The sequence below is a fragment of the Apaloderma vittatum genome, unplaced genomic scaffold, assembly GCF_000703405.1.
Source record: "Apaloderma vittatum isolate BGI_N311 unplaced genomic scaffold, ASM70340v1 scaffold5752, whole genome shotgun sequence".
Lineage (NCBI taxonomy): Eukaryota > Metazoa > Chordata > Aves > Trogoniformes > Trogonidae > Apaloderma > Apaloderma vittatum.
The window spans coordinates 16,363-40,020 of NW_009701763.1; the positions used below are offsets into that span (position 1 = coordinate 16,363).

Below are 23,658 nucleotides of genomic sequence, written 5' to 3' on the forward strand. Positions count from 1 at the left end.
TAAGTTATCACCGAGTGCTTTTTGAATTATTGAAACTCAGACATACCTAAAGTTAGTACGAGGCAGTGATACAGATACCTCATCACAATCAAGCAAATTACACAAAAAGCTCAAAGCCAAGTACTAAAAACTGCAAAGGCAGGTGGAGGAAGAAAACCAGCTGGATTCACTGGGGGGAAAAAAGACAAGATGTGGATTAATTTAGTGGGCGTCTCTAAATGGATATATAGAGCAAATTTATCCATATAAAGAAACTCAGAGGCACTGTCACGCTTCAGACCTTTTAGATCTTCATATATTTGTTCCCTGAATAAAAGCTTTATGTAAACTTTAACAAAGTAGTAGCAAATAGCAACTGGAAGAAAAGAACATCCTCAGTGATATCTTGAAACCAGCATCACTATACTTTTTACTAAAATACATACAAATTTATTTTTCCAAGGTGAGTTATAGACAAAAATTTCCCCAAAATTTTTTTACTTTTTTTTTAAATTCACATTTTGTAAGAGCTACTTCAACCCTTCACCCTTCTTAGATCTAACAGGCACTTAAGTATCAAAGATAGATTTGCATTTCAAAAGCTAATTAAAAAACCATACTGTAATAAGGCACTGATTAAAAAGGGTTGTGGCTTTACATAAATTAGGCAGTTCCTTTGACTTTCCCTAGTATAAATCCATCACAATAACGGCAAAACCTGTGCGTTACAGGGACTACATGAGTGCCTCACCATCTCATCTTCTTCCACTACCCTGACGTTTGTGTGGTCATATTGTGGTTTCAAAGCAAGCAAGCAAAACTGCTTCTAAAAAATTTAAATCAATTATTCCACATATCCAGTTTAGAGCATGATAACATGCTTTGAGTTTGCACAGCAAGAAGAAGTAAAGAAGGCTGGTAAGGGCAATCTCAACCTTCATTTGCTAGATGGAACCAAAATGCAGAAGCAAAGACTTAACAGGAAAGAGAGATACGCGTATCCTGAAACTACGATCATTAACGAACACTAACAAATTTCTTGCTCCTTGCAATTTCTGAAAATCAAGATTTACTACTAGAAGTCTGGCAGAAGAGTAAACAACTTATTACCCAGGTGCAGTAGAGCACAGTTTCAAGTTACAGACAAATTGTGCTGATTAAAGTATTCTTCCTAATGTAATGCTTTATCCTAACTTCTGACTTGTTTTTTAAAATCACATTAGAAAAGAGATTAAAGGAGGAAAAGATCAGTTTCTCTAGGAGCCTCAGTTGTCAGAGAAACTGTGATTCTCACGCCTCCAAAAACCTAAAGAGTAAAGGCTTTCCACCTATTATCACATATGGAAAAGGTTCTTTAAAAGCACATTGTCAAGCACGCTACAAACATGCCAGTCCACGCCACCATCTATTTTCCCCTGCCATGGCACGTTTATAGCACTGCGTCAAAAACACAAATTGAAGAAGCCAAGAAAGTCGGTCTCTAATACAAAGCATTCAGTCACTGTCTGACCAGCTCCCGCTCAGGTATTGAGAGTGTGAGCTCTTTGGTTTGATATTTTCATACAACGGTTGACTAAGCCCCTCTGTCACCTTGCAACACCTTGTGTTATCAATATCTGTCATCCTCTGGCAATAAAAGAGCTTCAGTTCCTGATGTTCAAAAATTTTACATCTGTCAAACGGTAATATATAAAAACTCCTTTAAATAATCTGAGAAATCGATCAAAATTTATCAGCCTGTTAGACCTTTGTGCAAGAGTCACTACAAGTAGATTGCTCAGCACTACCTACCAGCTGTTAGGGGATACAGAGCAGTTGCACAGCTAAAAACTCAAAACCTGTATTCATACATACAATGGAACACAATATATTTTTACCGGTTTTTCTTTGCGCTGGCCTACATTACTCACCAGACCAGGCAATGAAGGTATTCAATGAATAAGAAGCAGTTAACACATGCAAGTTACACTTCATAACATTCTTTCAGAGATGAGGCGCATCACAGTACAACATTCACACACCCCACACGAATTCAAGATACCACTGCTCAATTAAGAAGGGAATTAGCCGCCTCCCACAGTTATGTTGAGGCTGAGGAGAGACCTTACTATGCTAACGATCCCCATGCTTAGCGCAGCCAGAAAGCTTCCAATTAAAAGAAAGAGAGGGGGGAAAGAAATATTAGAAAACACTGATGTAATGAAGGGATTCAAATGAGGTCAAGAAAAGCTGTATAGTTAAACCAGATTTTAAATATTCTAGCTCCTTCTCTGAAGCCTTCAGCAAACAAAGGTACCCTTCCCCCAACCACAGGATTAAGCTCTGTGTAGTCTTGCAGAGCTCTTGGCACTTTACTGAGTTAGTAAACGGGTTTTCTCACACCCACGTTCAGCAGATGTTTTAGAGCAGCAGCAGAACAACTGACACACGCTGCAGCCAGAGGATGCTCCTGTGCAGGTTTAACTTAAGAGGACACAGCATAATGCAATGCAGAACAAAAGACTACCAGAATTGTGTTGGTTTAGGTTTTGTTGTTGGTTAGGGGTTTTTGTTTGTTTGTACATTTGTTGGAGGTAGTTTGGGTTTTTTTAATACTAAAGGATCTTTAAGATTCCATCACTTTAAAAACTATCAATTAAAATGGTATCTTCTATACTGATACAGGAAAATTGAAGTGGAAATTTTGCAGACATTTTGGATTACCTTCATTTTTAACCCCATTAACCTCATCTAATGATCATATAGACCAGAATGATAACAGAAGCAAGGCACTGAATGATCTCATGTGGAAAGCAGCAGAATTAATCACGACAGCAGCAATAGAAGGAGGTGGTAATTGCCTGAGATAAGTGTGTAAGAACTGCTTTTATTGTCCTCATTGCCAAGAAACTTAGAAATGTATTTCTCATTCAGAGACTCTGAAAGTCACTCCTTTACAGTATAAAAATCTCAATTCTTTTTATTTCTGACATTTCTGATGTTTCGCAATAATGCTACAGCTAACTTAATCGAAACAACATCAGAATATAAATGACAGTAAGCAGCAGCTCTGGGAGATGCTGTAGCACTAGTCAGAAAGAAATCATTACCTTGAGACGTTTATTAAGCTAAGAAAAAACCCAACTGTTTGAAAAAGGCTGGCAAACATCATTAGAGAAACAAAAGAAAATTGCTTCACAGGCTTCTTGCCTAGTTACATTTGTTTACTTTTTTTTTGTTGGTTTTTGAAGTCCCACTATTACTAAGTAATTACAAGCCTCTTCCAGTTACACTGTTTACAAGACACAGACAATCTGATACTCCTAAGCACTGAGATATAAGCAAACAACATTCTGAGAAGAGATCACTTAGCCCAGTCATATTCTTTATTTTTATACGCAAACTTCACTTGCTTACTGTTTTCTACCCTCATTGCAGTTTTCCCGACCTTGAGCATTTCCTGAGAAATACCCACACACCAAGCCACTTAGATAAACAGAATGCATGACAACCTGCAGTTACTACAGCGAGAGACACAGTCCCAGTCTCACTGATAACTGAAGAAATCATCTCCTCTTTCCTTGAAAAGAACTGTCCTCTTCTGCAAGGGCAGAGCACAGGTCTGCACTACTGTGCTGGTAGTTATACTTAACAATGAGACTTACCTGCCACCGTGAGCTTTGCTGTTCTGCTGACAATGGTCCCCAGGCTTTCTACAGTCGCCACACATTGATAATATCCTTCATCGGGTTTATTATGCTTGGAATGCACCACACTGTTTATTAATAAAGATCCATCTGGTAGCAACTGGCGACGGTCATCTGACACCAAGCTCAGAAAAGTCCCATCTTTTTTCCATTCGATTTTTGGAGAAGTTTCACAATAAGCTGAACAGTTCATTATAACGGAAGCTCCGCGAACTGACAGAATGTCCACTGGCTCCACCAGAAAGTAAAAAGGAGTGAAGGTTCTTACAAGGGATCCTGCAAGACACAAATCACATCACACAATTTTGGGGTTAGCCATCCACATTTTTTTTAAACATAAAATGCCTCCCCATTTCAAAATACTGCAGTGTGGACAAAAGCCATGACTACTCGCAGTATCATCTCCCTGAACACATTAGAAATACGTTAGTCTATACAGCAGAGTGTTTTCTGCTTGGACTGTTTACACCAAAGGACTCTGAAATTCCTCCAAGTTACACAGAGTCTTTAAGATGAATGTTCAGACAGTGTAACGCAGCAGAGAATAACAGGTAGGTGTTACATTATTTATTGATACTGGTGTAGTAAAGCTACCCGTGAACAAGTTTACTTGCTCTGATATAGTAGGAGCGTGTTTCTCCTTGTAGACACTTCTCCTAAGAACGTGACGGCAATTTGTACTGCTTGTGAAAGGCCTTGTTAGAAAAGGGTTACAATGCTTTCACCGAATGCAAAATGAAGCTTCTACTGCACATGCTAAGCCCTTCAGAAAGGGTCATTAAAAATACTCATCTTATCATTTCACCTTTCACAGTAAGGTCGATAATGAAATGTCGAAGTACGTTACGACCACCTTGAAGAGGAATATGCATTTAATAACCGGATTTGTTTCACTGAGTCACAGAACAATTATGAAGTCTGTGTTTTTAGAAAAAAAAAAAGTACAAATATGAAGGAGACCTTTACTTGTAAAGAAAGTCTGTCCTGCAAGCGTTTTAGCTTCTTCAATGGCTTGGTTGTTTTTAAATCGGATTTACCTTCTAAAATAGCCTTAATTAACAAATTGATACGATTCCCTCTATCACTGAATTGCACAGAAAGTCTCTCGTCTCCAAAGAGTCATGAGGTTCCCCCTGGAGAGAGACTCCAGCCTTCCTGCACAAAGCCTATTGTCTTTGCTGCTCAGAATTCACAGCAACTTGAAGATAAGGCAGGAGTGGTGTGAAAGAAACAGATAAATTATGCTTCTGTAGGTTATATCATTCAAATATCCCTCTACCTTCAAGAATTCTAAGAGGAAAAAACAAGGAAAAAACGTATAGAAATATTGAGGTTATCTGAGTGACAGTAACAGTTTCACATTGGAGGTTTATGTTGGTATCCAATCCTTGAGATGACATCTTTCCTGAGGATAAAAATGAGCAACCAAAAACCCACACAACAACAACAACAAACCAGAACAAATTACAAAACTTCTAGGTGCTGCTCACGTCACTTTGATTTGTATAATCACACTTATGTGCAGACGTACTTGATGCTCAGCGCGCAGGGTATCACATTTGAGCCGACACACAAACTCTACAACTCCCTTCATCCCAGATTACAGGCACTAGGGTTTAGTGCAGAAGCGTAACACCACGGCCCTCATCAACCCGTAATCCCTTCACGACCGCAAATCCCTAGATCCTTTTCTTAGAAACTGCCGCAAGGCCTCTTCTTTTCCATTTAATATTTGACTAGCTGATTGCTCCTGCCTAACTTGTATTAGCTTTCACCAACTTTTACCAACTCTGAAATCTAACCTTGTTCTCCCTCTTCCAGCTGTAAGTCATGTGAAAATTCAAATATAGCTAACTCTGTCATGGAGGCTGCGAGAGACATAGAACCATAGAATGGCCTAGGTTGGAAGGCACCTTAGAGATCATTTAATCCAACCTTCCTGTTATCTATAAGTTTACTCAGAATACACAAGTGCAAAATCACCCACAAAGCAGCCTTTAATATCTTCTTACTTCTCTCAACACCATTTTCACAGTCGTCCTTCATCAGTTAAAGGCCAAGCTTCCCTATTTCCTTACTAGAGCATAATGGGATGGTAGTGCTTGATGAAAGAATAAGGGATGTTACTTTTTTCTATGAAACTTTTATATTACCAAGGTTTGTTCACTCATCCCTCAATTTTTCCAAGAACTGAAGCCAAGCTGACTACTTATATACCCCTAGCTTTTCCTCCCATTCAAAATATTTGGGGATTTTCTAGTTCTCCTTATAGCTCATCTCTCCCGAAATTCTCAATATTAATCAACAGTTCTAAACAGGTTTCAGCCAAGACAAAACTTAGCACACAGAACTGACTTGAGAATATTGAACAATTGCCCTTTGCTATGCCTAGCTGATCTCGTACCTTCTCAGTATGAGGATGAAGGACCTTAAGCATGAAGCTCTTCTCAGTGAAAAAGCACCAAACAGAGCACGTTCAGGAGATAACACCAAGTTCAAAAAGTTAAAGTGAACCTGCCTGAACTTCTCCTTACAGTAGACTTCCCCAAAGACCACGAAATGACTTTTAAACTCCAGAGAAGACAGTTTTAATACAACACCTTCCAGCTACGGGAAATCTGAAAGCAGCCAGGTAAGACAGAAAGAATTCATCAATCGTTTTTTCCAAATGCTGCCTTTTCAAAGAGTGATATACCTCCGTGGAAAAAAGAAATCCAAGGCTTCCTCCAGCCATCTTTTCACTGCTGCCATGGCCTTTTTGTGAATTTTGCTGCCATTTTTTTTGGTGAGTTCTGCTAGCTGCAGCCCATTTTGTGCAGTGGTAGATCATTAACAAGGCTTCAGGTGAGGAAACTCCTAGAATGGGAAATGCAAAATGGCTGCACAGGTGGGAAGGTGCTTTCCTTCGTTATCCAGTCAATTTCTAAAAGACCCAAGCATTCCGGTACCAAATCACTTAAATATGCGCTTTTAACAACTACCTGATACCACTCTTCAGAAATTACAGTGTTTTGGGAAATAACTGCAGACGAAACCACTCTGATCTCCGTTCAACTTAAAACAAACGTATAAATTACCTCAAACCAGCACAGGGCAATATGTATCGGGAGATTTCTCTGCTACCAGTGCTACAGATTCAACTTTAATTCACTATTGCCAGCAAAACTATCTGATGGTGATGGCTTTCCTGATGACGGTCATCAACTGCATTCAAAGCAGAGGACTTTCAATAGCAGATTTCATGTAACTTTTGGAAGGCAACTGCATTCCATTTTACAAGGACAAAATGCAATAACCATGCAGAAAGAAAACGTGAAGCACAGGTTTAACTTTGGAATCACTTGTTCCAAACAGAATGATAAATTACAGCAACCAAACCCATCTTTCATCAAAAGTACCGGACTTCCGATTAGCAGAACACAAGGATTCAGCTGTTGGGAGGAGTCATACAGGGCTCTGATGAAGAAAGATTATTTACTTTTACATGTTGAGAAAAGATGTGTCAACAGAAGGCGATGATACTCGTCCTTTTAACTTACACTCCAAAGCAATTTAAGAGCACATAGAACACCCTTGAAAACTGACGTTTAAAACAGAAGCATTTGACAAAATCCCAATCAGACCAGCAGAAACTATATAAAGGCCCTTTTTATGTGTTGTAAGCGAATGATACAAGATTTGAGCTCTCTTGCTGCAGGACTGAACTTTTAAAAGGCTTTTCACCAGAATTTAATTAACGTTCCCACTGGCCCCTGTAATCCTGAAACCAGCATGTCATGCCCTTCCTAACCCCGATCATTAAAAAAGCTGTCTTCAACAATTAGCCAAACGTATTTTAACTGAAGATGTTACAAACACTATTCTTTGCCAGCTGCCAGTAAAAGCTCACAATGAAGTTAGTTTGTGATTTTGTTAAAATATTCATTGCTAAAAGACACATTAACTATACGGATAAATTGCTACACGCATTAATTTCTAATTAAAAGGTAAGTAATAGCAGATTCATAATTTTTTTTCCTTAACACTGGAAACATTCTGCACTACACAAAAAGAAAAATTTATATGTGATATTACAATATAGCACAACAGAAAAAACGTCTACACGGAGACATATTTTCTGCTTAGTATTACACTTTCTCTTATAGGGAATACAGACCACCTGACCAAATTAAGCTACTTACAATGGCAATACACACAATCAAACAAGGATCTTTAGGATTTCAGGTTTTTTAAGCATATCCAAAGCCCAATAATGTACAAGCTGCTTGGCAAGTTCACTTATACTGAAAAACCAAGGCCAAATTCTCTAAACCGCATTCTCTAAACATTGTTTCATTTCTTTACCTGCAAAGACTTTACTATCTGTAAAAGAAGAGACAAAAATTATATTAAAATTAAGCATTGAGAAAAAAAGAAAAATTGAAACTGCAGTCCCTGACTCCAGATGGACAACATGAATCCTGCTAGTACTTTACTAATTCCAGTGATGCACGGACAGTGGAACCTAGCAAAGCAAGTGATGGAACACATAAGTAATGTCATTTATAAACCTAGACTTTCCCAGACCTAGTAGATTATTTTCTCCTTCAACACAAGCAGATTAAAAAGGGTAGGAATACCAGCTGGTCAGTCTCACCTCTGTGCCTGGAACAATCATGGAACAGATCCTCCTAGAAGCTCTGCTAAGGCCCATGGGGGACAGGGAGGTGATTCAAGTCACCCAGCACGGCTTCACCACAGACATGTCCCACCTGACCAACCTAGAGGCTTTCTACAATGGAGTGACTGCATCAGTGGACAAGGGAAGAGCGACGGATGTCACCCATCTAGGCTTCTACAAGGCCTTTGACACAGTCCCCCACAACATCTCCAAATCGGAAAAATATAGATTTAATGGGTGGACTGTTCAGTGGATAAGGAATTGGTTGGATGGTCGCACCCAGAGGTTAGAGGTCAATGGCTCGATGTTCACATGGAGACAGGTGTCCCTCAGGGGCCTGTGCTGGGACCAGTGCTCCTCAATATCTTAATCAATGACACAGACAGCAGGACTGAGTGCACCCTCAGCAAGTTGACTGAGCACCAAGCTGACTGGTGCGGCCAACATGCCAGAGGGATGGGATGTCCTCCAGAGTAACTCGGACAGGCTGGAGATGTGGGTCCATATGAACTTCATGGGGTTCAACAAAGCCAAGTATAAGAGTCCTGCACCTGGGTTGTGGCAATCTTCGTTATCAATAGAGTCTGGGGGATGACGTGATAGAGAGCAACCCTGCAGAGAGGGACTTTGGTGTGTCAGTGGACAAAAAGCTGGACATGAGCCAACAATGCATGCTTGCACCCAAAAAGCCAATTGCACCCTGGGCTGCATCAAAAGAAGAACAGCCAGCAGATCAAGAGCAGTCATTCTGATCCTCTGCTCTGCTGAGATCTCACCTGGAGTACTGTGTCCAGCTGTGGAGCCCTCAGCACAAGAAGGATGTGAACCTGTTGGAGCAGGTCCAGAGCAAGGCCACAAAAGTGGTCAAAGGGCTGCAGCACCTCTCCTACAAGGAGAGGGTGAGAGAGTTGGAGCTGTTCAGCCTGGAGAAGAGAAGGCTCCAGGGAGACCTTACAGCAGCCTTCCTGGGTCTACAGGAAAGCTTGGAAGGTTGTGTAGCAACAGGACAAGAGGCAACGGTTTTAAACTAGAGCAGGGTAGATTTAGATCAGAGATGTTAGAAAAAAGGGTGGTGAAACATGGGAATAGGTTGCCCAGAGAGGTGGCGGAGGCTCCATCCCTGTAGGCATTAAAGGTCAGACTTGATGAGGCTCTGAGCAACCTGATCTAAAGCTGTCCCCGCTAACTGCAGAGGGGTTAGACTAGATGTACTTTAAAGGTTCCTTCCAGCCCAACACGTTCTACGATTCTATGATTTCCTCTTTTCATGATTTAATAGGCTATAATGAAGATACTCATCACAGAGTTACTCATCTTCACCCCAGTGTAACTAAGCATGGTGGGCTAGCAACAGCGTAGGGAAGAAATATACAACAATGTAGGAATAAAAATTGCTTGTCCAGGCGAATTCTCCTCAAAAAGCAGCATAAAGATGGGTCCTTTTGTCTTCTCTTCTGTTGTCATTCCTGCACACAGGTGCCTTCTTACAATACAGACCAAGTAGACAATACTGAGTGAATATTAACAGCCTAGGACACCACCAAAAAACCTGGAGCCTCAATCATTCTCCTCAATAAAATGCTAAGTGTAGAGAAATAATTCTTTATGGTCCATCCTGAAGAGCATGGATCTGAATGATGGTTGGACTAGATGATCTTCAGAGGTCCCTTCCAACCCCTAACATTCTGTGATTCTGTGAAGACCAACAGCAGGCTGTCAGCAACACAGAGTTTCTAGACAGAAGGAACTCTGCTGTGCCTCTTTGCTGCCATGATTTTCAAAAAGTGTCCAGCAAGAAATACAAAGTTGTAAAAAAGCCACATGGTTTTGCATATTACTCTCTAATGGTTTAACGCTACTGAGTTGAGAAGATTTTTGCCACCATGTACTAACAAAAACATAAAAAATGCTCATTGTCATAGGAACGACTGTAACACAGACAGAAGTGTATTTCATGGCTTTGCCTTCAGTAACTCAGGAGTAACCTTGCCTTTTTGACAGTCCAACAATATGCAAAGAAAGTCAAGCAAATCAATCTACATTTTGCAACGATGCTTTATAGCTTTGTCCATACTTTCAGTTACCTTTTGCTTGTTAATAGCAAATTATTGCTGGCTTAATCTTACCTGACCTTCCTGATAGACCTCAAGCACAAAATTATATTTAAAAAAAAATTAGCCGATTTAAAAAGAGTATGTAGAAACAGAATTAACGAAAAAGTATCCAAATAGTGTACAGCATGCCAGCAGCATAACACTGAGAAGTAAGCATCCACGCATTTACTCTAACCACTCATTCTGTAAGTGATACCATCTCTTCATATATTATTAAATAATGGGAAAGCAAACAAGATAATCATCAACAGAAAAATCCAAACAGAGTTTGTAATCTCAAATATCAAATGTCTTAGAAGATGCATTTATGTCTAGTGTTTAGCTGCATGGCCTTTCTGACACCTCTAGGGAATTAGAAATTTTAACCTGAATTCTGAATGCACAGAAGCAACTTTATTATTAACAGTGTTGCTGCTTAATTGTCTAAAGTTCTGTGACAACAGCTCCCTTACAAAGCCACCTAATGAGCACTGCCACACTGAGTAACAACTTTTACACCCCTTATTAATGGGCTGCAGTTCCACCGAGCTTGGAAAACTGAAGGAGAAAAGATGACACAAACTCCTGCTGCAGCACTTTCCCCTAAAATATGAGCTACTGTAACCATTTCTCATGGTACTCTTGTGCAACCTGTCCTGAAAAAAATCCCCAAAAAGGAGATACTCCTTCTTGTCTGGTCCCAAACTCCACTGTTCATGGCTTACTTTCTCGCAAGGATTTCATCTGCCTTAAGCCTACACTCAAACCTACAACCAGCCATGCTTCAAAAGCAAGTTCTGTTGGATTTTTTGTTCCTCCTGGTGTGCAAGAAAGAAGAATCCGTTACAATCGCTACAACCAAAAATCTGGATTTCTTTCAGGTTGCTTAAAAACAATCCTTGGGTTTTATAGAACTCACATCTAGGAACCAAGTCCCACAAACCTCTAACCTGAAAATCCTTTCAAAGAGATTTTGCTTTTAGAAATAGAAGGAAAAGCAAGTCAGGACATCTAACAAGGAATATTCAAGTTAAGCAAATGAAGGAACTCCTCTGAATATCCTAACTACAAAATTTCTTTTCATAACCATTTGAGAAGAGAGCTTAAAGGATTTCATCCACCTTTTTGTGTGTGTGCAGAATTACCAAAACCATTTCTCTCATTTCAGAAAAGTATCTATTTTCATTCAAATGGCCAATCCCTTTAATCGACACATCCCTTTTAAACTTCCAGAAGATTTAAAAATGGTACCATGTTTTACCAGATACAAAGGACAAAACATCCTTGCACATGGTATTCCCCCTTTCCATTGCTAGGAATGACAGCAATAACTAGAATGATAATAACGTAAAGCCTTTTTGACTTAAACATCCAGCACAGAAGTTACCTTAATCAAAATCTCTTGGGATTAGTGGTTCAAAACATGATCTAACAGCAGAAGTAAGATGCTTTCATGGTTAAGATCGTCACCAGGGAAGCAAGCACCATGAAAATCAACATATACTACCCCACCAAAGCCTCCATCCCTATGCCAAACTTCTCTCTTTCTCACCTGTCAAAACAAGCCAAAATTATTACCTGTCATGTGAAACTAACAGTACACCAGAAGATTTTTTTTTTTCTGCCCAGGCCAGCTCATTTTGGAATGCTTGGTACAGCTCTTATTCCCCTGCAATTTTCTTCCTCATCTTCAAGTAAAAAGATAAAATTAGTTTCTTTGTTTGTAACTTTTGCAGTGCTGGCTGAAACACCATTACTGGAGCACCCAATTTAGAGTTGTAAGCTACGGTAGCTTTTACGGTCATCTGACTTCAGAGTGCTTATAGTTTTCATATTCCTCCTGATCGATACAAAGAAGAAAAGCATGGCAAGCAATTTTTACTTATTTTTAATATTAGCAGTGCTTCCTTTAGAAAGCACTGATGTTGCAGGGGGCCAGAGTTCAATTATTTTCTTCTTTTTTTAAAATCTTCCAGTGATCATTTTCATTACTTTATCCAACTGGTCTGAGAAAACATACATCTAGCATTTCTACAAAAGATTACTAGAGGGCACTGTAAAGACACCTACAAAAGGAAGAAAATTTTTTTCTGTTCATCATCTTGAACAATAGTACTTTGACTTTTCCACAGAAATAGCTACCATATGTTAGCCACTGACAATACTGCATTTGTTATACCAGGAGAAAGAGGAATTTCCATTTTTTTCCAGGAGTAATGGATTTCCTTTCCTAGAGTTTTCTGGGCACTAAGGCACATCATTTACTTCTTCAGATACACAAAATAGTAAAAAAATAAACGCCAGCCTTCATAGGGTTAAAAAAAAAAAAAAAAACAAAACACCCAGAAAACCCATTTATAAGACTCCAAATAGGTATTGTATACGTTGCATGCAAGATCATAAACATCTAGCAAAGGATTTCTCCATCTCCCCCGCTAACACCCTTGGCTGGGCTTCAGTCACACCACCCAATGCTCACGCAGGGCTCTGGGCACTCAGACTCGAGGAACTGGTTCGCCCAAGCCCTCCCCAGGGCCAGACAAGCAGTTCAGCTGCCAGCAGACATTCCCTGTTGCTTTGCAAACCAAGACTAGATAATCAGGAAGCAGATTCCTTGCCTCATTATTTATTATTTTTTTGGCCAGACTGGTACTTCAAAAATGGGTTAGAATATAAATACAGAAAAAAAAAAATCCTCACACATCACAAGAGAATTATTTGCTGAAACCAATTACTTAAATATTTTCCAAGTGGTAAACACATTGTGGTATCCAAGAATTCTACTTGAAGGGTTCAGGAACATTCAGATGCCAACAAGGTTATGAGGCACCCAAAAGAACACAGTTGACGTAGTAAATTCATTTAAAGATTCACTTTAAATGAGACAAGAGTTGTACTTCAGTGAACGATCTCCCTGCGTGCTGCCCACCTCTCCAATTCTCCACTTCACAGTGATTATAGAGATCACAAAGGATGCTTACAGGAGAAGGAAGAAGGGCAAGGAGAAATGCTGTAATGAAGTCACGGGTGCTCCAATCACAGGCAAGGGCCAAAACCAGCATAGAGAAGATGTATGAGGAGGAAAAGTAGAAATCTGGTTTCTGTGGGAAGCTCAAAGTGGAAAAAAAGGTTGAACATCACACACATACACAAAAAAAAGATGCAAGCAAGAACCAAACTGAAAGTTGCTGAACATCATTTCCAGTGTCTTACTAAAGAGAGAGACCTCCGTCACGCTTCATAAAAGAGGAAAAAAATTCTTAAGAAATACCTTTAATGCTAGATCAAGCAAGGACTATCTAAGAGAACCTGGAAACAGAAGAACAGCCGCATCAGATCAGAGCAAAAAGAATCCTTTTAACTCCATGTCTTGTCACAGTACTCGAGAGCAGATGCCAGGGAACATCTAAGAGCAGAAAAAACATACAGCAAAACTTCCCCAAATTCAGCCTCTGAGCGTCTTGCCACTTGCAGCTGAGGGACTTCTGCAGCCAGAAGTGGATTTCACTCTTTACTTCAACAGCCCTTGGACAAAAAAAAAATGTTACCAGCAACCTCTGGTGGCACCCTCGAACTGCCTGGGGCAGTCACAAACAAACAATATTCGAACGACGGCCAAGAATAAGCAAAGAGATAACAGTCAGGCACGCCACGGACCAGTGCCCACCAGGAAAACAGCAGAAGCAGTAACTCAAACACACGAGTTAACAAGTCCTTCACGTTACTTCCCCTCCACACTCTGAGCAGTGGATAAAACGCTATTTGTGTCATCTCAACAATACACTGGTTTTTCAAGTTTCAAACACTTTTTTCATCCTCTCAACTCTTCCTGCGCATTGATCCTGGAAACATTTAATGCCTTTTATACAATTTTGCTGGGTCAAGATCAATAACGCTTAGAAAATGTCATTGTGTTTGAAAACTAGAATAAGGCATTAGCTGGCCTAGCACTCTTCCCAGTCAGGAATATGTACCTAGGATAAAATTATTCTACAGCAAACTGGAGTCACGACCTAGCACCAGTGACCCTGGGCTACATTCAAGCATTAAACAAGCTGTCCCAGGTACTGTACAGCTACTTCGGAAGCTTTCTCATTATAAATTGACCTCGCTTCATATCCCAAGCCAAAACACAACAGAAATATTTGCAAATCTTACTGATCCTTTATCATGAAATGCACAAACATGATCTGGAATTTAAAAAAAAAAAAAAAAGGGGGAAAAAAAAGAAAAAAGAAATCCCAAGTCTTATTTACTGCAACTTAATTATTTCAAGTGAATGGAACATACACGGAGTAAATTATTGGGTTTTTGTTTATTACTTTTTTATATATGAAACCCAAGAGCTATAATTCAGGAAGGCAACTGGAGGCTACTAACAACATATTTGTATTCAAAACAGATCTATGAAAAAAACGCAAACACCTAATTGCACTAATCCTTTATTCTAACTTTGCAGTCATGTTATTTTACCCAGCTGACATTTTCCCATAACAGATTCCTCCTAAGCTGTTCATGAGATTTTTATAAGCCAAGAAAAGCTAAAAAAATAAAAATAGCCAAACGCCTCAATTTAACTCCTGATTCCTGATGTCTCCCTTTTCAGAAGGGGAGAGGGCAGTTTCTAGTTTATCACCACTTCTCAACTGGGACAAGGGGAGAAGGAAAGCACTGGGGTTAAATACCCACATCCCTGCACCTTCCCAGCAAGCGGTGGAATTGGACGTCTAACTCAAACCGAGGATGGACACCCTGGGATGTTAAAGGAACACTTCTAATCACCATCACTTTCCCCATTTGATCTCAGCTGAAAAGTACAGTAAAATGAACTGAAAGACCAGCTTTAAAAGCTTTACGCAGATTCTTGTCTCTTCTGAAGGTGTATTAATGAAACAGCTTTGTTTCATTTTCTGAAGGCAAACAAAAGCTTTCATCTAGCTTGTTTACTAACTTAACCTCCTAAATTCCCATGAAGCACTGTAGCTTTGATTGGCACAGTTTTTGCCAGAATACAATGAAAAGTGTAACTGCAGCTTTGCAAATATATTAGCAAAATATTTGCAAGCATTAGCTTTGCAAATGTTATGTGGATATGTAAGGAAAAAAATAGATGTATCTGTTCATTTATAATACAGATTTCATCATCAAAAGTGGGAAAGTAAGCATATTTTAAAAGAACTTACAAAAGAGTGTAAATACAAATAGTGTCTATATTAACTAAATTATCATCAGATACAGCTATTACCTGAATTACTAAGTCAGTAAAAATGTTTAAGAAAAACAAATTTGTGGGTCATCATTAGAAGGAATTTGCTTATATCCCTTTTATTCTGATTTTCTCATACCTGTAAAAGTTCTCATCTCACTCTCACTAAATATGTAAAACCTGCTAAACAATAATTTGACTATAGAGTGCAAGATTGGCTTAGCACACAACCGCTCCCTAGATTAAGCTGAGACATGTCTCCATTTACTTATATTCATTTTGCCCACTAAAAAAAGGAAAGGAAAAAAAAAAAGACAGCATAAATCATCTGCTGTTACAGACACTAGACTCTGGGAAGGATCAGACTGTTCATAAACAGCTACAGTTCACTACCAAGATTTCCACTGAGGTTGTTGTAGCTTGATCTTCCACCACACATCATCACGAGAAGCTGCATCTCCTCAATAATCTCCTTCTAGGTACCAGCAGGTTGCTAGGAGGACCTACCCCTCAACCCGACCCTTCTTTGGGAGAAAAAAGTGTCTCCTAAGGCACGTACTTCAGCTCCCAGCCACGCTGATAGAGGGCCAAACAAACTCGTTTAATAAAGTCTTGGATGGCCCAAGACTGACTGAGGCAGCGTGCTGGATGCAGCCTGCTGAGCATCACCCAGCTCCCCTCCTGGCTCTGCCTCGGCAGAGCCCGCTTGAACGACAAATTGGCAGGCACAGACCACATTCGACGGTCCGGCAGCTCCTTGGCTGGCTATTTGAAAGGTTCCAGGTGAAGATTTTTTTCACCTTAATATGAAGCAGAATCTTTCAGCTCAAACGATATCAAAACAGGACCCAAATCTGAACTTGGCATATTGCATTGAAAGACAGTGCTCAATTCACACAACTTCGTTTTTAAGCTGTTAAACAAACAGACAGACCTGATGAAATATTAATTTGACTAATTATGACAACAGAACCCCAGAAGGAACTCACAACTCCACAGAAACAGAGCAATACCTGCTTCCAGCACTGACAACTGCACAAGTTTCAGACATGTAACAGATGGCTCAAAAAACCTGTGCATATTGTGTTGATATCAGCCTTTCCTTGGGCTCTGCCTCCTGATTTTTTAGGATGCAAAAGTTTACCTGACTAGGGAGAGCTGAAGTGTGAGCTACCGATCAGAACTTTTAAATAAAGACAGGGTATTTATACTCAACAAAAAACAAAGTATTTATACTCAACCATATTCCAATTCCCTGAACACATCTCTACATCTGTCCTTACTTAACTCCAGGTAAGCTTCAAACCACAGAGGTTGGATCTGTTCACCTGCAGGGGAAACCGGTCCCGATGTTGGTGACCGTCTATCTACATGCTCCGTATCTACTCACCGTAACCACAGCACAGAGCAAAGCTGTTGCCACCTGCCAGCTGCACGCCTGTAAGGGCAGCATGCTACAACTTCTCAGACATGACTTCCTCTCCAAGGTCTCTCGTGATCAGCACCACCAACATGAGCAAGGAACACTAGGATCTAAACACCCTTCAACTGCAGCCTTTTTTTTTTTTCCCCATTCCCTTTCAACTATAACCTACTATCCATCGACAGGCCCAGTTTTCGCTTGATTTTACCATTCTAGCAGGCATTAAGGTAAGGGTTTTGGCACATCCTTCACATTTTCATCATAGTCAACGCCTGTTGCAACTAGTTTTCTATTTTAAATAATACATGTTGATAGAATTCTATTAAAACATAAAGCAATTTAGACAAATAAGTTAGTTCAAGCAACACAGCACAAAACAACTTCCAAAAGACATTACAACAAAGCTTTTCCCAGATTCTTTATGGATTTCTGCTGTAATTTGTCCCGCTCACTAAAACACCACCTTTAAGATAAAACCACAAACATTTCCAGCTGAAGGGCAGATCTACTCCACACAGATATCCCACGGCTGACCACCGTCGCATACTGTTACAAAGCTAAAAATTCCTTTAGTCTCATTTTCCCTGTCCAGTCTGAGGTTTCATGTAAATAGCCTGTATAACCTTCTCCTGAGAAAGTTTCCTAACTTCAACATACCTTAAGCACAGTATAATTGGATAATTAGATTGCAGTCCCTGGTAAGTCTGCTATTAATTAAAAGCTATGTTTAAGGGCAAAAATATTTATTTCAGTCAATTCCCAGCACATGATGACTATCGCAAATGGGAAGTTACGTTTTCTAGCAGAGTAATTTACACTTTTTAAACAAAAAAATCCCAGGAAAAAAACCAATTATTGAATGTGTGGCTGGTTTTGTTTTGATTTTTGGGTGAGGTTTTTCTGTTTAAGATCTACGATCAGAAAACAGAACTACTGAACCACCTCCTTTCACTCATAAGAGGCATGAAATACAGCTTTCCAGAAGAGTCAAGCACTCATGTCACTGTTAACCATGAAAAAATCCCAGACCAGAGCACGTAAAATCATTGTATCAGCTCTGTAACAGAAACATCCATTGCTACAGATCTCATTATCAGTGAAAGTGGGCAAGCTGAAGTCAGGAATCGGTCAAAAGAAGCAGCTTCTACAAGGTAATGCACTTTAAGAACAGCACTATTCTGAATATATAAATAAGACATCAATAAGTAAAACACTGTCTTAGGTTATGTGAATCCCCCAATAACACACATTACTGAGGTTCTCCTCTTACTGTACTATCATTTTGCTTGCACATGTGAGGATATAAATCACAGAAGAGTAAGTAAAATAAGATGCTTTGCCCTTATTTCATTAGGGTTTCTACGCAGCAGAGATTTCTTACAGCCTATATTAAAATGTAATTACTTTGTCTCCCAGAGTTCTAAAATACATAGCTTGTATATATTGAAAGTGGTTTTCATCTTTGTAAACACGAAGTAAAAGAAGGGAGTGGCAAGTTATTCACATTTTCAGACTTCACCGTTTCAGTTCTATCAGTATCTCCTTCCCGGAGCAGCACAACCAGCCACAGCAGCTCACACAAGGCTTCCTCCCGCTCCAGCTGAAAAGCAGCTGAGGGATGAGGGAACCATCAAGTATTTGGCATGAGAGTTTGCGGCAGTAATAAGAGCCTACAAGCACAACTCAGCTACTGGGAGCAATCACAACTGGAGCAGGCAGCTGGGCCAGTGCTCCACGAGCCACAGGCTTGAAGTGTGTCAGGAATCTTATGAAATTAGACATTATATAACAATTTCTAATCTGAGCACCCAGAGCTAGGTCACCTTCTTTTTACCATTTATACACAACACAGATGGCCCAAACACAAGCATACATAAACCTCCTTCTATTCAGTTATATACTGACATATATATATATATACACATATATATAAAACTATACATATTAGCATAGCTGTACATATATGTACGCAACGATATCTAAAGCAAAAATTAAAGCCAGAACTATCAATGGATCAGACAATAAATCCACAGTTTTTTAATAAAGCCTATTAAGTCATTTAAGACTGAACCAATAACGGCATTAGGTCTACCTCAGCATTCAAACTGGTTTTACTGCTTAAAGCGGCCTGAGCGCTCTTCATAAATACGTTCAGTGAAGCCAATGGTGTGCTGGCCAGGGCATCTCTTACCCAAAGTATTGCTTCCTGTCGATTTTCTGCTCCACACCATTTGGGGAAATGAAATTGGGCTTCATCTCACCAGTTTAATTGTTTAAATATACAGAGAAAAAAGGTAAGCCTGGATACTCGCTTTATCTATTTACTCAACTAATCTAGGTGGGCTATTTTTAGCAGAACAAATTTAAATCAGAGAGCTGTCCTTAGGAACTATAATTACCTGGAAGCTTTAGAAAATCTGGGGCTACACTGCAGGACCAGATGATGGGAAAAGACCACAAAACATAAAAGCACAGTGTTTAATAAGAGCTCTGGCTGGAACAGGCAAGTGAAAAAAAAGCAAGGTGAAGTAAGGTCTCACACCACAAAACACAACAAAAGCAAAGGGATAACGATGACACTGGAAGGAGAGCACCTTGTGGTGCAAAGTTCATGTCCAAATAGCAGGCTAAGGAGAAAGAACATCACAAGAAGAGCTCATTAAGTTTGCATAACTTGCTTTTAGTTCCTAGGGAAAAAATTAGTATTAATACGGTCAAAACTTATTATTAGACTAAGGTGTCTGTGATATCTCATCGATTAAATTTAATAGCATTAATTTTGCATGCAACTCATAGATCATTCTCTAAATGCAATGCCAAAAATCTAATTGAGTCTTCATTAAGTGATCAGATGGGAAATGGGAGCTCTTTCCCCACTACACAATTCAAGGTTAAGCTGCAGCTCACCAAGGATTCTAAAGAACTGCCACAGACCCTCACACACACACACATTAAAAAAAAGGTCTGTATTTTATTCATTCCAGCTTCCCCCCTTATCATCCAGCTCCTCCCTTCAGCTTACCAGTAACCTTGAAAGAGGGAGGGAGGTAGAGCTACTACATAAAGACTTCTCGGTGTAATCAAAGAGGCTTAAGAAAACGGAAATTATTTCAAGCTACAACTAGAGTATCCTACCTGCCTATGCTACACTATTCTAAAGTTTAAATTAAAGTCAAATCAAACAAGATGCATTTTCTGCCACCTGTTTGTCATTTCTGTGATATCAGCATCAGGACAAGAAAAATCCTAGCCTTACCTGAACAGTTTAGTACCACGGCTATACGGGGCCACCTCATTGCTATTTGTGTGTGGTGTTGGAACAAATGTACCTTCTAGGATTTCATAGCTAACAAACAGACTTAAAAAAAAGTGGGTAATTTAATATACAAAAGACAACAAAACTGGTATAAAACAGCGGAGTAGAAAAGGCACTGGAGTTTATCACTGCAAAGAGGGTACACTACTACTCACAAAGTTAATCAGGAAGATAATCCTGCTTACAGTCATGATCTAAAGTTAATTTTTCTTAGTACAGAATCAAAAAAGCCCTCCGGTAATGCCAGGCAACAGCGGGAGATTGCCAGAGGCCATCGATGCAAGAGGGCAGAGAGGAGGACAGGCAGGCTCCAGGCTGCTGCAGCCAAGATACAAGTGGCAAGGACAGGGTGAGGGGAGCGAGGGCGACTGGGCACCATGCTCTGGCTTTTAAAAATTCATCTGGTGCTTTGGTTGAATGAGATCACTGCTCTGGGACATGGATAAAAGATATCTCAAGCATGGCTGTTCTGGTGGTTAATGGTATGCTTTTTAAAATTTTATTTAAACATTAAATTCAAGAAACGAACACCTGTACTTCACAACTCTCCAGAAGCCCACACATGCTTAGAAATTGCATCTTTGTCTCTTCAATGCTTTGTTGTCTCCTCGGTTCTTGTTCTTTTTTTTTTAGTTCTGCACCCACTCCAAACTGTGTTCTCTTTTGTGTTATTCAACAGAGGAAATATTACAAAAATCTAAGTCAGAAATGTTCTCCTCATCACTCCAAAGCTGTACATAAAGATTCAGCTTTAGTCATCCTGTCCTCCAATTATGCCTCAAGATTATGAGTTTCTTATTAGAACATTTTCTCAGCTTAATTTTTTCAGCCAGAAATACATGTTTTCCAGGAGAAAAAATTTTGTACAGGTAGTATTTTGAGTCTCCCCAAATCACTGATCCATTACTGATCTAAGCTGAAAAGACACTTTCATTTTTTCACTGAACTATTGATCAGGTTAGGTCAACCCCAGCAAGATACCCAGAGTGCTAGAAACCCATACACAAAGAGCTGGAATGAGCCACGATATTTCCGATCCCATATAAGGAAAGAAACTTAGAAAGTAATATTTAAATAGCTTGCTGGACTGCAGACTACTTGTACTTCAGCAGACCATGTACTGATTACAGTGAAAAAATGAGATACCCACTTGCAGAAAACAAAGAATGATTTTGAAAACAGTTTCTTTCGCTTCTGCCAACAGCCTTTTTTATCTCAGGTGCACTCATCTGACAACACTTTCTATTCTGACACACTCACTCAAACAAGTTGGTAGCCCTAGGGCTGATCGATGATTTCTTTTTTTTTATTTTTTGTTTTAAACAGACGTAGTATCTTTTTCTTAAATAATTACTCAGGTTATTGTCCCATAATTTCTTTTGTTCTAATTCTGAACATCCTAGTCAAACTGCTTGTGAGCTAGGAAAGCGAGCTGGACAGATTCAAACCAGATTTCCATGGCTCACGAAGCTTTGCTGCTCTGCTCCATTTTTTTTTGCCTGTACCTAGAGCTCAAAGGAATCACTCTACTCGGGAAGCCAAGGGAGGGGGCTTCCAGGGAGCACCCCCCAGCCTGTAAGGCGGGTGAGGGGGCTGGGGCGCCCTGGGAATCCCAGCCTGCCGTTGCCATGGCTACCCCAGTTGAGAACCAGCCTGCGGATGCTCCGTGAGGAAGCGCTGATGGAGCAGGGAGGGGGGAAGACCCCTACATAGGGGTAAATGCAGAGGGGGTCGTGCGAACCCCTGCTCAAGCTGAAACAGGCTCAGAGCCTTCCAGTCATGTGAATACAAAAGAAAAATAAACACAGGTTATGGCAATTAAGGTGGGCAGAGCAAATTGCAGAAAGCCAGGGGAATTTAAATATTAAGGGTGTCAAATATCAACTTTTGCTTTGCCTTTAAGGCTTTTGCATTCTCTGTGGCAGGAGTGGAGAAACAAACCATTTTATACACACTCGTACTTTCCTAAAAGCTAGTATTCACAAAAGTTACAGTGAAGTTTTAATAAAGAACATGCATACAGGCATGCTGATTGCTGACTGGCGTGTACTGTGTTCTCTGGCTCCACTCCGGTGGTGGAGTATTTGAACTACCCAGGTGCTCTCTGAAAAAGCTTTTTATTATTATTTTCTCATTCCCTACAGTCTAGTTTGTGAAATGAAAAGAAAAACAAGAGTAACTTCCCCTCATAAAAATCTTGGAGATATAGCTCAGCTAATAGTTACCTTTTGAGATGTTGGTATCTGACTAGTTTTCTGCTACACTTCTTTAAAATAGACTATTATGAGATTTGTATTGAAAATCAATCACTATGAGCTCCAGGTAGTCCTGGCCTCCTTTTGTGTTACAAGGCCCATCAGTCAATCTGAAATAAAGCCTCACCATTTGACTCGCAGCCTGCGCCCTGTAAATTCTGAATGCATCGTGCTGCAAGTCCCAAAGACGATGACATCACTCGCCTCCGTGCGGGATTTTTTGAAGGTAAAAGCACTATGATTCCTTTTAGCTATTATTTCAAATACTACAGCTAAAATGTGAGTGTTGTCCTCGCAGCAACGGTGAAATAAAAGGGACGGGAAGAAGAATAGTTTTTCAGTCATGCCACTCCAGCAGTAATGTTTTTTCCAACTAAGCTTTCAGCAGTCAAAATGGGAAAGATTACAGACATGGAGCCTGCAATTCGATTCAAAAAGATCTTTGTTAACAGCAGCAATGAAAAGAAGAAAAAAGCCCACAGAATTCCTCCACTTAAAACACAATCTCAAAACATATGCTTGCAGTCCTGGAAATCTTTCAGAGATTCAGTGTGTTAAACAGCTGCAGCTGAGCTTAGAATGAACATTGCAAATAAATGCTAATGAGATGCTTATAGATCCTGAACAAATTGATTTACTCAGATCTTGTCGAGTGTCTCCTATCAAGGGTTTGTCAGAGTAAACAACCAAATCCTTATAAACAGAAGTGACTCATTCATTACAACTGGAAAACGAAAAGAAATAACAATCCAAGCTTTAGTCCAGGAAGACGATAAAACGAGCTACACACACATGTTTTTTAGCAAAAAAGAAATCCTACTTTTGAAAACACCATTAGATTTTCAGGCCTCTGAAGAACTTTGTCAGAAAGAGACATAGTGAGGGGTATTGGTACAAACACACACATAGTTTAGCTCAGCAGATAGTCACAGATCAGTTTGCAGTGCCATAACTACATTTAAAACCTCAAGAAACAGCTATCAATATAAGAACTGCCCATACTAAAAAAAATACTTAGATAAAGCTTTAGAATAAACCCA

General features: G+C 39.7%; 1 protein-coding gene across 1 annotated transcript in view; it reads right to left on the reverse strand.

Moving 5' to 3' along the window:
- The window catches only part of NEO1 (neogenin 1), a gene marked incomplete at its 3' end in the record, with an annotated part of 36,950 nt that extends 14,135 nt beyond the window's left edge, over nt 1-22,815 (reverse strand). Inside the window, exons 1-5 of the mRNA XM_009879262.1 lie at nt 22,746-22,815; nt 11,144-11,236; nt 8,010-8,027; nt 4,471-4,518; nt 3,624-3,941 (exon numbers count right to left, since the gene is read on the reverse strand). Coding sequence (XP_009877564.1) covers nt 3,624-3,941; nt 4,471-4,518; nt 8,010-8,027; nt 11,144-11,236; nt 22,746-22,815 — 547 coding nt within the window. The remainder of the gene's footprint in view (nt 1-3,623; nt 3,942-4,470; nt 4,519-8,009; nt 8,028-11,143; nt 11,237-22,745) is intronic.
- Between the last annotated feature and the right edge of the window lie 843 nt (nt 22,816-23,658).